At 33.5% G+C, this 12,156-nt stretch overlaps 1 protein-coding gene across 1 annotated transcript; it reads left to right on the top strand.

Annotated features, from left to right (window-relative positions):
• The first annotated feature begins 5,639 nt into the window (after positions 1–5,639).
• LOC126710087 (blue-light photoreceptor PHR2) lies at positions 5,640–8,871 on the top strand. Its single transcript, XM_050410468.1, has 4 exons — positions 5,640–6,783; positions 7,806–8,020; positions 8,111–8,206; positions 8,459–8,871. Exons 1-4 carry the CDS (start codon positions 5,806–5,808, stop codon positions 8,535–8,537), a joined length of 1,368 nt encoding a protein of 455 aa, XP_050266425.1. The 5' UTR covers positions 5,640–5,805; the 3' UTR covers positions 8,538–8,871.
• Positions 8,872–12,156: the final 3,285 nt, after the last annotated feature.

Below are 12,156 nucleotides of genomic sequence, written 5' to 3' on the forward strand. Positions count from 1 at the left end.
CTATATTTTAAACTTAAAAAGAAAAGTGAGTAATTACAAAAACTTGCAAGTTATATAATTGAAATTTGAAACTTTATAAACCCTAATCACGATCAATCTACTGTTTGCACCAACTCTTTCAATACTGATACTTAGCATTTGGCAAATTATGTGTGGATTTTATATTTTAATTTGTTGAACTATGTTATTTTGAATTTGGGTTGGAGTGTATGCACTTATTTTGAAGTGTAAAGAACTTATTTCTTGATGGATATTATATTTTTGTTGAACTATTTTATTTTGAATGTGAGTTGAAGACTTGAAGTGTATGTACTACTTTTGGAATGTAAAAAAACTTATTTTCTAAATGGATATTATATTTAATATTAAGCGGGTTGAAATGGGTTGTGTCGCATTCATGTCAATCCAACACGACCCGTTTTATAAGCGAGTCAAGTGGGTCGGGTCGTGTCAACCCATTTTCATTAACAATTTGGGTTAAGGTAGGGGTGTCAATTCGGGTTAGCGTGTCGGGTTCGTGTCGTGTCGAGGTAGGGGTATTAGACTAAATGGCTCAACCCTAACTCTACTCATTTAATAATCGTGTCAGGATCCTTCAACCCTAACCCGACCTGTTAATAAGGCGGGTTGACCTGACCCAACCCATTTGACACATTTAATAAACGGATCGTGTTGGGTTAACACGAATGTAACACAACCCATTTCAACCTGTATAATATTAAATATAACATCCATCTATAAATTATCTTTTTTTATATCCCAAAAACCAGTACATACATTTTAAGTCTTTGACCCACATTCAAAATAGTATAGTTCAATAAAAACATAACATTCATCTAGAAATAAGTTCTTTACACTCCAAAAAAAGTGCAGCACTTCAACCCAAATTCAAAATAACATAGTTTAACAAAAATAAAATAACATAGTTCAACAAAAATATAATATCCTTGGAACTCGCCAAATGCTAAGTATCAATATTAAAAGAATTTGAGCAAATAGTAGACTAATCCTGACTATGACCACGATTATCATCCATAGATTCTTTGTTGATGTACAAGTTCATAACATCTTCCACAAGCTCATCCAATTTCATTTGTACAAGTTCTATGCCAAAAAAAAAAAAAAAAATTATTAGTAGTTACAAAATATGATCACGCCTCAACAGTTTTACAAAAACTAAATAATAATAATGTAAGAGTAATAATAACTAATGAAACAAATAAGATTACCTTTCTCATTTGTAATTACTTACTTTTCTTTTTAAATTTAAAATATATATTGGATATAAAAGGTATTTGAAAAATCTAAAATAAAATAATTATTTATTTGTTATACGAGTTAAACGGGTTGTGTTAAGTGGGTCATTTCGGATTTGACACAAATAAATTGACGTGTCAAACGTGTCTATTGTGGGTTACGCGGGTTGACCCGTTTATGACACGTTTCTTATCGTGTCACTTTCGGGTCGACCCGTTTATGACCCAAACCCATTAAGGCCCAACCCTAACCCGAAAAAAACCGTGTTGGGTTCGTGTCGTGTTCGCGGGTTGGGTCGAACATTGACACCCCTAGGTTAAGGTTGAAGAGCTGACACGATTGTTAAATGGGTCGGGATCAAGTTGAAGCATTTAGTTGAATACCCCTACCTCGACACGACACGAACCCGACACACTAACCTAAATTGACACCTCTACATGACACAACAACAAAACCAAAACAATCCCTATTGGAGCACAAAAATTTATCCAAGATATAATGATCATTCATTTTGCTATTATTTTTCTTTTCCCTTTTTTTCCCTCACATTTGTGTAGATACCCAGACATTCAAGTAAACAATTGCCTTTATATGTGAAATTTAGTGAACTTAATTGATAAATTTTTATGACATCAAATAAGAAATTTAGATTCAAATTTCACAAACATAAAAAAGAAATTCATTAGTGTATTGTATTAATGATAAAAAAAAAAAAAAAAAAAAAAAATCATCTTGAAGAAATACCATAAATTTCAAATACTATTTTTTTATATAAAAAATTGACTTCTATATTGAAGGAGAACTATAATATTTTTAGTGTATGTGTTTAGATTCATATTTATTAGTAGTTCTTTTGTTTGTTTAAGGAGAGACATGCTGTATGCCTGTATCTCATATTTAGTCAATAAACTTTTTCAATTTTCATATACAAAATTTAATGGTAAATGATCCATGCACTATGTTAGTTTGTGTAATAAATAGGACAATTAACACAACTAGTAATGGGCCCACACGATGTGCGGATAATGTTATAAGCTGCCATGAGAAACTAGTAATAGGCCCGCACGATGCACGAATAATGCTATAAGCTACCGTGAAAAAGTTATATAGAATGTTCAAAATATTTTACAGTAATAACATGAAGTGATGTTGTGATTACATAAAGAGAGTTTTGTTAAATTAATGGTGTAATACAAAATTAAGGGGATGAAGTATTTAGACTATAGAGTAAATGTCATAAAATTAGAAATTAGTCTTTTTTTTTTTGAGAAATTAGTTATTATGTGGTGTAATAACTAATAAGTTGATTGTTTGTTTAATCATTGTTTTTGTTTCTTCAATGCATTGGAGTTGGCATAAAATTTTTATAATATAATGTTAATGTTTAGTTGGCTTATGGAAATATCATAGAAAATTTATAATGTCACGTTTATGTTATTAGTATGATAATGGTAGTTTTTTTTTTTTAGAATGATAATGGTAGGTTAAACACTCAATGAAAATAGTAATATCCTACTAATAGAATTTTATTATAATCCAAAATATATATTAAAAAAAAAATGTGAGGTGGAAAGCTAAATGAAAAATTATTCTAACAAAACGCCACATGACAAGGACTGCATGGTCTCCCACATGAAGTTTTTGTTTTCTTATAAAAAATTAAAAAAAAAACATATAAAATACATATATAAAAAATTAGTGCACACTTATTGATAAATTTATTTTTTAGGAAACACACTTATAGATAATTAATATGTGCATTTACTCCATTGGCACATTCAATGAACTAAAAAATTGATATAAATGCAAACTTTAATAAGATGGAAGCCTAAATGAGAGAAACTTAAGGATTATGCCACGTGGCAGAACCTCATATACTCCCACTTGAGGTCTCTATTTTTATATATAATATTAATATTAATATTAATTAATAATGAAGAACAACATCTTGAAGCTATACCATAAGTTTCAAATACTATTTTTTTAATAAAAAAAATTGACTTAAATATTGAAGGAGAACTATAATATTTTTAGTGATTGGCTCAAAAAAAAAAAAAAAAAATAGTGTATGTGTTTAGATTCATATTTATTAGTACAGTAGTTCTTCTCTTTGCTTAATGAAAGACATGCTATATCTCATATTTAGTCAATAAACTTTTTCATATACAAAATTTTATATTAAATGATCCATGCACTATGCTAGTCTGTGTAATGAATAGGACAATTAACACAATTATATATCTCAAAAGTAATATTTATATGTTTTCTAAAAGAAGATAAAGCAATATTTAAATGTGAGACTACTGGATTGGTAAAAAAACCCCAAAAGAATAATCTTATGCACAAAATCCCCTTTGATTACACTATCTTTGGTCAATGAAAAATCTTATTAAGAATATAACTTATTTTTTAGAAATTGTTTTTAGCAAAAAAAATTTCAAAAAAACAACTCTATCTCATACCACACTAAATGAGCGAAGTTAATAGACAATATGGAAATTATTGAAAACAACTATGGGCCCGTTTGGATAAGCTTTTTGAAAAAAAGCGTTTTTAAATAATAGCGGTTTCAAAAAGTGTGTTTTTAAAATTACAACTAAGCGTTTGGTAAAATATGTAGAAAAGTGTTGTTTCTATTCATTGAACATTTAGATAATATGTGCAATTACTATAATGGGCTTATCGTAAATTGCAGCCTATTAGCCTCTCTGTGGCTGTAGAATAAGTCTCACCGTTTCAATGCAATGGTTGTTGATCTTTTATTGAAAGTTTGGTAGACTATTCATAAAATAATAAAAAAGAGTCCTTAACATTTACCATTATTCTTTGCATGTTATCCACATGCCAACTCCAATTCTAGCATAACATGGAGTTGTTTACCTGGCGTTAAATTAGAGCGCCACCTCATTGAACCAAAACTAAAATGAAACTAAAAATATGAACCCTGCCCCATAAAAAGTGGGATAGATGCGTGACTCGAATCATCTATATAGGTGCATGGCTAAACAAGGAAGTGACACAATAGCAAGGGCAGAGGTGATAGAGAATAGAGGAGATTCATAAGAAGGGAGTGTATGTATTTGAGGGTATATTCGGTATTTTGAACCCCAAACAAGTGAAATAGGAGAATGTGATATTAGTTTAAATTTGCATTTTGAAAAAAGTTGACCGATATTGTGAATTGATAATGCGCTTTTTTGTGGTTTTGTAAAAATACATTGTCTTATAAATCACCTAGCTAAACAAGTTATAATCAGCGTTTTCATTAAAAAACGCGTGTTTGCCCAGCCAAACCGTCCAACCAAAGATGTTCTATATATCATTTTTAAGGATGTTATCATATATAGGAAAATGATATAGTTTCCAAAAAAAAAAAAAAAAAAATACTACCAAACATAAAAGAATGAAATAATTTTTCAAAAAACATATTTTAAAAGATGACACATTTTTTAGAAAATAGTAATATTAAAACAAACGGAATAAATAATAAGTCTTAACTTCTGAGTAGAATAGGAGTTATTAAAAACCATAATATGATATGGCAACAAAAAAAAGTTATCAGCAAAGGTAATACTAGTATACACCTTCAAGTTCAATATTTTAATTAAAAAAATAAATATACGTTGAAAGTTTTGTAATTCAACTAATTGATATCTCTTAATGTTTTCAATGAAGTTTAAATCTCTCATCCAAGTCTTAACTATAATCCACTGTCCCACATTTAGAAAGAAAGAAAATTGATTCATTGAACCACCCTCATATAATCGTTTTTCTCTCTCACAACTAATGTTGACATTGCACCAAATCATCAACCACATTGCTGGCCCATAATCCCAAATATCTAAGCGTCCATATAATGACCAGGAAATGAAAAGTAGGAAAGAACCTAGTCTAAAGTGATGAATTTTAGGTGGTCAAAATACCATCGGTCATATACTATCAAAATATACCACAGACACATAAATTAATCCAGATGAATATGTCTCAGAAAAAAAAAAAAAAAAATCCAGATGAATATGTGCTAGTCCAAGCAAAATTCTGAATAAACAAGTCTGCATCTTTCAGCTCAAAAAAAAAAAAAAGTTTGCATCTCTCATTGAAGTGTAGATATAAATTTTAATAGTTTTTTTTATGGAAATAAATTTTAATAGCTTTTTAATATGGTACCTACCTAAAAATATTGTTAATCAAATCCTACCGAACCCAAGGGTACATTCTCAAAACGCCCATGATTCACTTAAGACTGAATGCTATGAGGTTGAAACTTGAAAGTTAGAGAAAATGTTAGGTGGTGCAGACTTTGTTGCGGTGGACAAATAAGGGAAGTAAAATACAAAAACAAAACTTGCAAAGAGTAAAAAAATTGGCTTTAAATCCCTCTCCTTTGATAACCTCAGAATCCTCCACTCCTTTACACCAACAACAAAAGAATAAAGAGCAAACCAGACTTGAAAAAAACAGAAACACACGCAGACACACACACACCTAACTCTTATCTCCAACTCCAAGCTCTCTCTCTCTCTCTCTATCTTCTCCAACCTTAGCAAAATGGATCCCAACACTCAAGCTCTTGAAAACCCAGAAACCAAATCCTCAGAAGAGCAAAACCAACATGCCATTGTAGCCTCCAAAGACGCTCTCCCATTTGCCACTCTTTCACTCTCCATCTCTCTCCCTAAAATCCTTCAAACCCCTTCTCTTGAAACCAAAATTCAATCTTTATTTTCTCGCCATCCAAGCAAGGTGAAAGTACCCACTCAAGCCTCCTCTCTTGCCCACCTCTCTCTCTCTACCACAGCCCCAGTTCCTTCAAAACTCTCATTCAAGTCCACAATCTCAGCCAACCCTTTACAGAACCCTCTCTCTCTAGGTCCTCGCCGCCCCTTAGACCCTAACAACGGGGCTGGAATTCGTCGAGCTGCCATAGTTTGGTTCCGCAATGACCTTCGTGTCAATGACAATGAGTGCCTCAACACAGCAAACAACGAGGCCATGTCTGTTTTGCCTGTCTATTGCTTTGACCCAAGAGATTATGGAAAATCCTCATCTGGATTTGACAAAACTGGTCCATACAGAGCTAGTTTCTTGATTGAATCGGTCTCTGACCTGAGGAAGAATCTACAGGCGAAAGGGTCTGATCTTGTGGTGAGAATTGGTCAGCCTGAGACAGTGCTTCTTGAGTTGGCTAAGGCTATTGGTGCTGATGCTGTGTATGCTCACAGAGAGGTTTCTCATGATGAGGTTAAGGGTGAGGACAAGATTGAGAGTGCTATGAAGGAAGAGAATGTGGAGGTTAAGTACTTTTGGGGGAGTACTTTGTACCATCTTGACGACTTGCCGTTTAAGTTGGAGGATATGCCTTCAAATTATGGTGGGTTTAAGGAGAAAGTGCAGGGATTGGAGGTAAGGAAGACCATTGAGGCATTGGATCAATTGAAGAACTTGCCTTCTCGTGGTGATGTTGAGGCTGGGGATATTCCTTCCCTGGCGGATTTGGGGCTTAACCCATCTGCTACAATGTCTCAGGTTTGGACTTCTGTTTGTTTTGTTCTTTTTCTGTTACTGTTTTATATGGTTTAGTTTCTGTGCTTGTGATGTTTGTCATGTTATGGAGTTGTTCCTTTGGATGTTTTGGCATGATCATATTTTTGAGTTTGTGATTTTGGTTCTGTGAATTAAGTAGAGATGGGTGAATATTGCTAATAGGATATAATGAAAAGGGAAGCAGAAAATATGAAGACTTCTAGTTTTTATGAAAGCTTAGGTCTTGATAGTTGGTCTCTGATTTAACATTTTATAATAGTGAGCTAGTTTGTTAGGAAATGCTAATTATCTTAAACAAAAGAGTGGATAGTTTTACATATGATGGGAATCAAAAGAAAGATTTGTAAATCAATATGGATGTAACTGGTTGTTAAACATACAGAAACAAGTATTACTTGGGGAATGGACTGTTGTAGTATGCATAATGGGAATATGACTGCAATAAGCCACTTAAACTGGGAAATGAGGCTATCGATTGCTTGGATGTCTCCTAATGCATGGTACTCCTTTGGTTACTTTTGCAGTATATCCTCTGCTTTTTTATGAAGTCTCACTCAATAATTTTCATAGTTTGCCTAAAACATTTCACTAAAGTATGAAGGTCTTTTTGTTTGGCTCACAAAGTTTTAAGTTTGGCTCTATTTATTATTAGGTTTAGCTTCTAAACATAGACTTCAGCTGCAGCAGCAATGGTTGTTATAGACTTGTATAGGATGGTGCTTGGGTTGGTCGATTTGGCATAAAACTCAAAACTTTTACCTGTTTGTAAATTTTACCCCTTGAAGTAATTCACCAACATCATAGATCTCTTATGTTGACATGTTAAAATATTTTGTATTTTGAGGTTGCAACATTTTTTGCTAGTCATAGCCCTGTAAAGTGCAAACAATACAGTGCAGATATTATTGTCATGTATGGCACCACATACAATTACTAATACTCAAATAATCATTATTTCTATGGTAAAATAACTCTGTTACATTGTTGTCATTTATGTCCTGTAGGCCAATGCTTCCATGGTGGGAGGTGAGACTGAAGCACTTCAGAGGCTTCAAAAATTTGCAGCTGAGTGCCAAGCACAACCACACAAGGGGACCAAGGATGGAAGCAATGACAGTATATATGGTGCAAACTTTTCCTGCAAAATTTCTCCATGGCTAGCCATGGGATGCGTCTCTCCCCGCTCTATGTTCGATGAGCTAAAGAAAACAGCTGCTAGGTGTGCCTCAGTCAACTTTTTAATGATGTTGTACTTTTTTCAATTAATTATTTTTGTAGTCACTGTCTAATGATATTGTATTTCTGATAGAACTATTTCTGCTTCCTCAAACCGGAATGATGGTGGCTCCCCTGATACTGGAATGAACTGGTTAATGTTTGAGTTGATGTGGAGGGATTTCTTCAGGTAACTTTTAACTGAACATAAAGCATGTTTTGCACTAACACCAGTATGTCATGTTCCTTTATCATTGATATTCTTTCTGTAACCTTTTGGTTCTCACAAAAACATCCTATCTCATTTTATACCTTGGGTTTTAATCACTTCTGATTTCATTTCCGTTATCCTAGAAATCTTGTGGGCTTCTTTGAAAGTTGAATCATGCCTGTTTAATTTCTCTCAAACTAACTAATATTTTATATGACTGGTTAATTGCAGATTCATTACCAAGAAATACAGTTCTGCAAACAGACAGAACGAAGCTCCAGTCACAGCTTGTACGGGTGCCCTTGCTTAATCAAAAAGATTGTACTGCGAATTAGAAGGAAAAATTGTTCTGGGATGGCAGTTGCTTGTGCTTCTTTATGATTTTCCAAGATTTAGCTGTTAGATGGAGTAGGCTTGTTTTAAAAGAGTTGTTCCTTGAACTTTTGTCGTTGCCAAATAAATGGTTGATTATGGAAACTTTGCCTTGTTCTAAAGATGGCTAGTTTTACCCTTATAAACATTTTCTATGTTCAAGTTCCCTCTTGTGAATAACAGATCCTTTTGGGTCTGCTTTATTCCTTGTTTTCATCATTATATTCATGAAATTGTATGGTTTAATCATCAATGAAAAAAGTTCTATATAATTCTTTTATTGTACTCCTAGTATCATAGGGCTCTTCTGCAAGTTGGTCCAGACTACTGGACGCCTGTTTATATATAGTAAGAACCACATGCAGAGAGGGAATGATAGACCAATGTGGTTTTTTTGTTCAAAGACATGGCAAACAGAAATTTAGTTTGATGTGGTTTGTTACCTACTTGATCTCTCCTTGGTGGGTGTCCTTTTAACAATTCAATTCTCTCAAGTTGAGTTCTGTGGGATCCTTGGTCTTGATGGCCATATTTTCAGTTTTTTGAATTTAATAAAGTTAGAGACACAATAAAGTTCCACAATATTTTAAAATTAATATACTACCTCACACATAGGTCCATCAGAATCTATAATTCAAATTCTTAATAAACAATGTTTAAATTGGTAGGCTATATTAGGAATATTGAGAATTTTTTAATGAAATTTAGGTCCATCAGAATCTGTAATTCAAATTTTTAATAAACAAGAATTTGAATTTAATAAAGTTAGAGACACAATAAAGTTTCATAATATTTTACAATTAATATACTACCTCACACATAGGTCCATCAGAATCTGTAATTCAAATTATTAATAAACAATGTTTAAATTGGTAGGCTATATTAGGAATATTATGAATTTTTTAATGAAATTTAGGTCCATCAAAATCTGTAATTCAAATTCTTAATAAACAAGAATTTGAATTTAATAAAGTTAGAGACACAATAAAGTTTTTAAAATTAATATACTACCTCACACATAGGTCCATCAGAATCTATAATTCAAATTCTTAATAAACAATGTTTAAATTGGTAGGCTATATTAGGAATATTGTGAATTTTTTAATGAAATTTTGTTGTGTTTCTAGAAGAACTCAATTGAATCTTGAATCTACATTGAATTTTAAAAATAAAAATGAATGAGAACTGCAAACAAACAACTAATAATTAAATACAAAAACAATTGCCTTAAAAAAAGTTACAAACAACTAAAGATTAAGAAAAAAATACTCACACACACTTCCCTGATGCAGAAACAAACAACTAATAATCAAATACAGAAACATTATTCTAGACAGCCCACGTAATATTCAATTTCAAATATACATTGAATTTTAGTTGATCTACTACTACTAGTTATGAAAGTTCCCCTGCTAAAAACCTCATCTACCATACTACGTACTACACCTTTGACCATGAAATCCATGATACAGTCCACCGAGAAAACAGCCCTTTGATATTAATTCCTGATGGGTAGTACATTTTTTTTGTTATTTTTATATAGAGTATATGATGTCACCAACTTGGCATTCATTTGCAAGACAGGCTACTTTTCCAATCTTGCTAAACAACTATCTTATTGCAATAATGATGTAATGTGTCTAATATATGTATTATTCCTCTCATAATATATAAACCTCATAATTGTATAAGGCTCATTTGAAAAAAAAAATGCATATATCTAATGCATGAGATATATTATCATTTTATTGGGCCTATGGTGTTACATATTGGACTCAAATGTGCATTTTGTTATGTGTCTTGTTTTGTTTTGTTTTTTTTTGTTTTTTTATTTTTTTGATGGAAATGGGGGGTCTTATTTATAATATAAAGAGTTTACACATCAACACCAGTGAGCCGTCGGGCACAAAATCTAGTTGCTCCAAGGCTTGCCAAATCCCTTACATAGCACACATATACAAAACTAGGACATGAACTATACACAGACAAAAAGTGTTGCTAATGGGTTTCCCACTTCGCCAAAGCATCCGCACAAGCATTAGCTTCACGATACACGTGAAGCACCTGAACCTCCTAGTCCTTGTCCATGAGGTTCCTACAATCACAAATTAAAGGTAACATATTAGGAGGATAAGTGGCATTGTGAGCAGTTAACCAAGTTAGCAGAACACTAGAGTCGAGTTCAAGCTGTATGAATTTAAAGCCCATATCCCAAGCAAGCACCAAACCCTGGCGGATAGTAGCCAACTCAGCCATGTTATTTGATGCGAGTCCTAAGTGAATGGAAAATCTAGAGATCCATTCACCCGAATGGTTTCACAAAACGCCCTTAACCCCAGCTAACCCTGGATTACTAATGGCACTACCATCAATGTTTAGCTTAATATAGGGTGCAGGAGGCGTCATCCAATATATAAGTTGTGGAATCCTAACCTAGGGTCAATTGGTAGATCCCGCTAGGAAATGAAATTCAAATGCAACCTGGACGGAGGAGTGTATAAGACTGTGTTGGGATCAAGATTGGTGCTTGAAAATCCTATCATTTCTAGCCAGCTATAAATTCCAACAAAGAAATGGAAAGTAAATACGCCAAGGAAGTTGAAGATGCAGGATATTCTTATTTGCAGTTGCATTGCTTCGGAGCCAATCTTGCAAAGACACTTGAAAGAAAGACATGGGCAAGATTCCCAAGGATTGACTCCACACCTCTTTTGCCTAGGGACAATCTCGTAAGATGTGGATGGTTGTTTCCGGGCGATGACACCTAGGACATTGAGCATTGAGATGATGGTGGCCCACGGTTAGGAAAGTGCGAGTGGGCAGCCGGTCACGAATAACTTTCCAAATAAACATTTGTATCTTTTTAGGGCAAGTTAAAGCCCAAATCCACTTCCAACCCTAAGCATTAAATGGGGCTTTCTATTTATGAAATAGATAGTTGGAAGTAGATTTCACGGAACGCGTGCCATTATTGTGGGGCCACACAAGTGTGTCTGAGAGTTGAGTGAAATGTGCGATAGGAATACCCTGAATAAGGTTCTGAAGTGGGGAGGGAAGAGGGAAGTTAATTGCATCAAAATTCCCAGTGTTTTGGGTTCTCAAGGAGCTAACCCATTGATCCTCATCTTGGAAATGGAAAGGACCTTCCAAGTGTATGTCTTGTTTATTTTGGAATTGATTTTTCATGAAACACGTGCCATTATTGTGGGGCCATGCAAGTGTGCCTGAGAGTTGCGTGAAATGTTCAATAGGAATACCCTGAATAAGGTTCTAAAGGAGGGAGGGAAGAGGGAAGTTAATTGCATCAAAATTCCCAGTGTTTTGGGTCCTCAAGGAGCTCACCCGTTGATCCTCATCTTGGAAATGGAAAGGACCTTCTAAGTGTATGTCTTGTTTATTTTGGAATTGATTTCTCCCTTTCGCCTAAAATCTGAGTGGGATAAAAACAAAAGGCATCAAATAAATGTTTTTCTTGTTGAATAACGCACGAAAAACACAGTGCAATTATACATGACACTATCTACCAGCAAAACAAATCTTTGGGCCCCTCTGACCAT

Source organism: Quercus robur, chromosome 12 (assembly GCF_932294415.1).
Source record: "Quercus robur chromosome 12, dhQueRobu3.1, whole genome shotgun sequence".
In the NCBI taxonomy this organism is placed as follows: domain Eukaryota; kingdom Viridiplantae; phylum Streptophyta; class Magnoliopsida; order Fagales; family Fagaceae; genus Quercus; species Quercus robur.

Bases quoted from the DNA above. Each gene is read 5' to 3' on its own strand.
- LOC126710087 (XM_050410468.1), top strand. From the start codon at position 5,806: ATGGATCCCAACACTCAAGCTCTTGAAAACCCAGAAACCAAATCCTCA. The intron at 6,784-7,805 runs GTTTGGACTTCT...TATGTCCTGTAG, and splicing joins CATCTGCTACAATGTCTCAG to GCCAATGCTTCCATGGTGGG. The intron at 8,021-8,110 runs GTGTGCCTCAGT...TATTTCTGATAG, and splicing joins CTAAAGAAAACAGCTGCTAG to AACTATTTCTGCTTCCTCAA.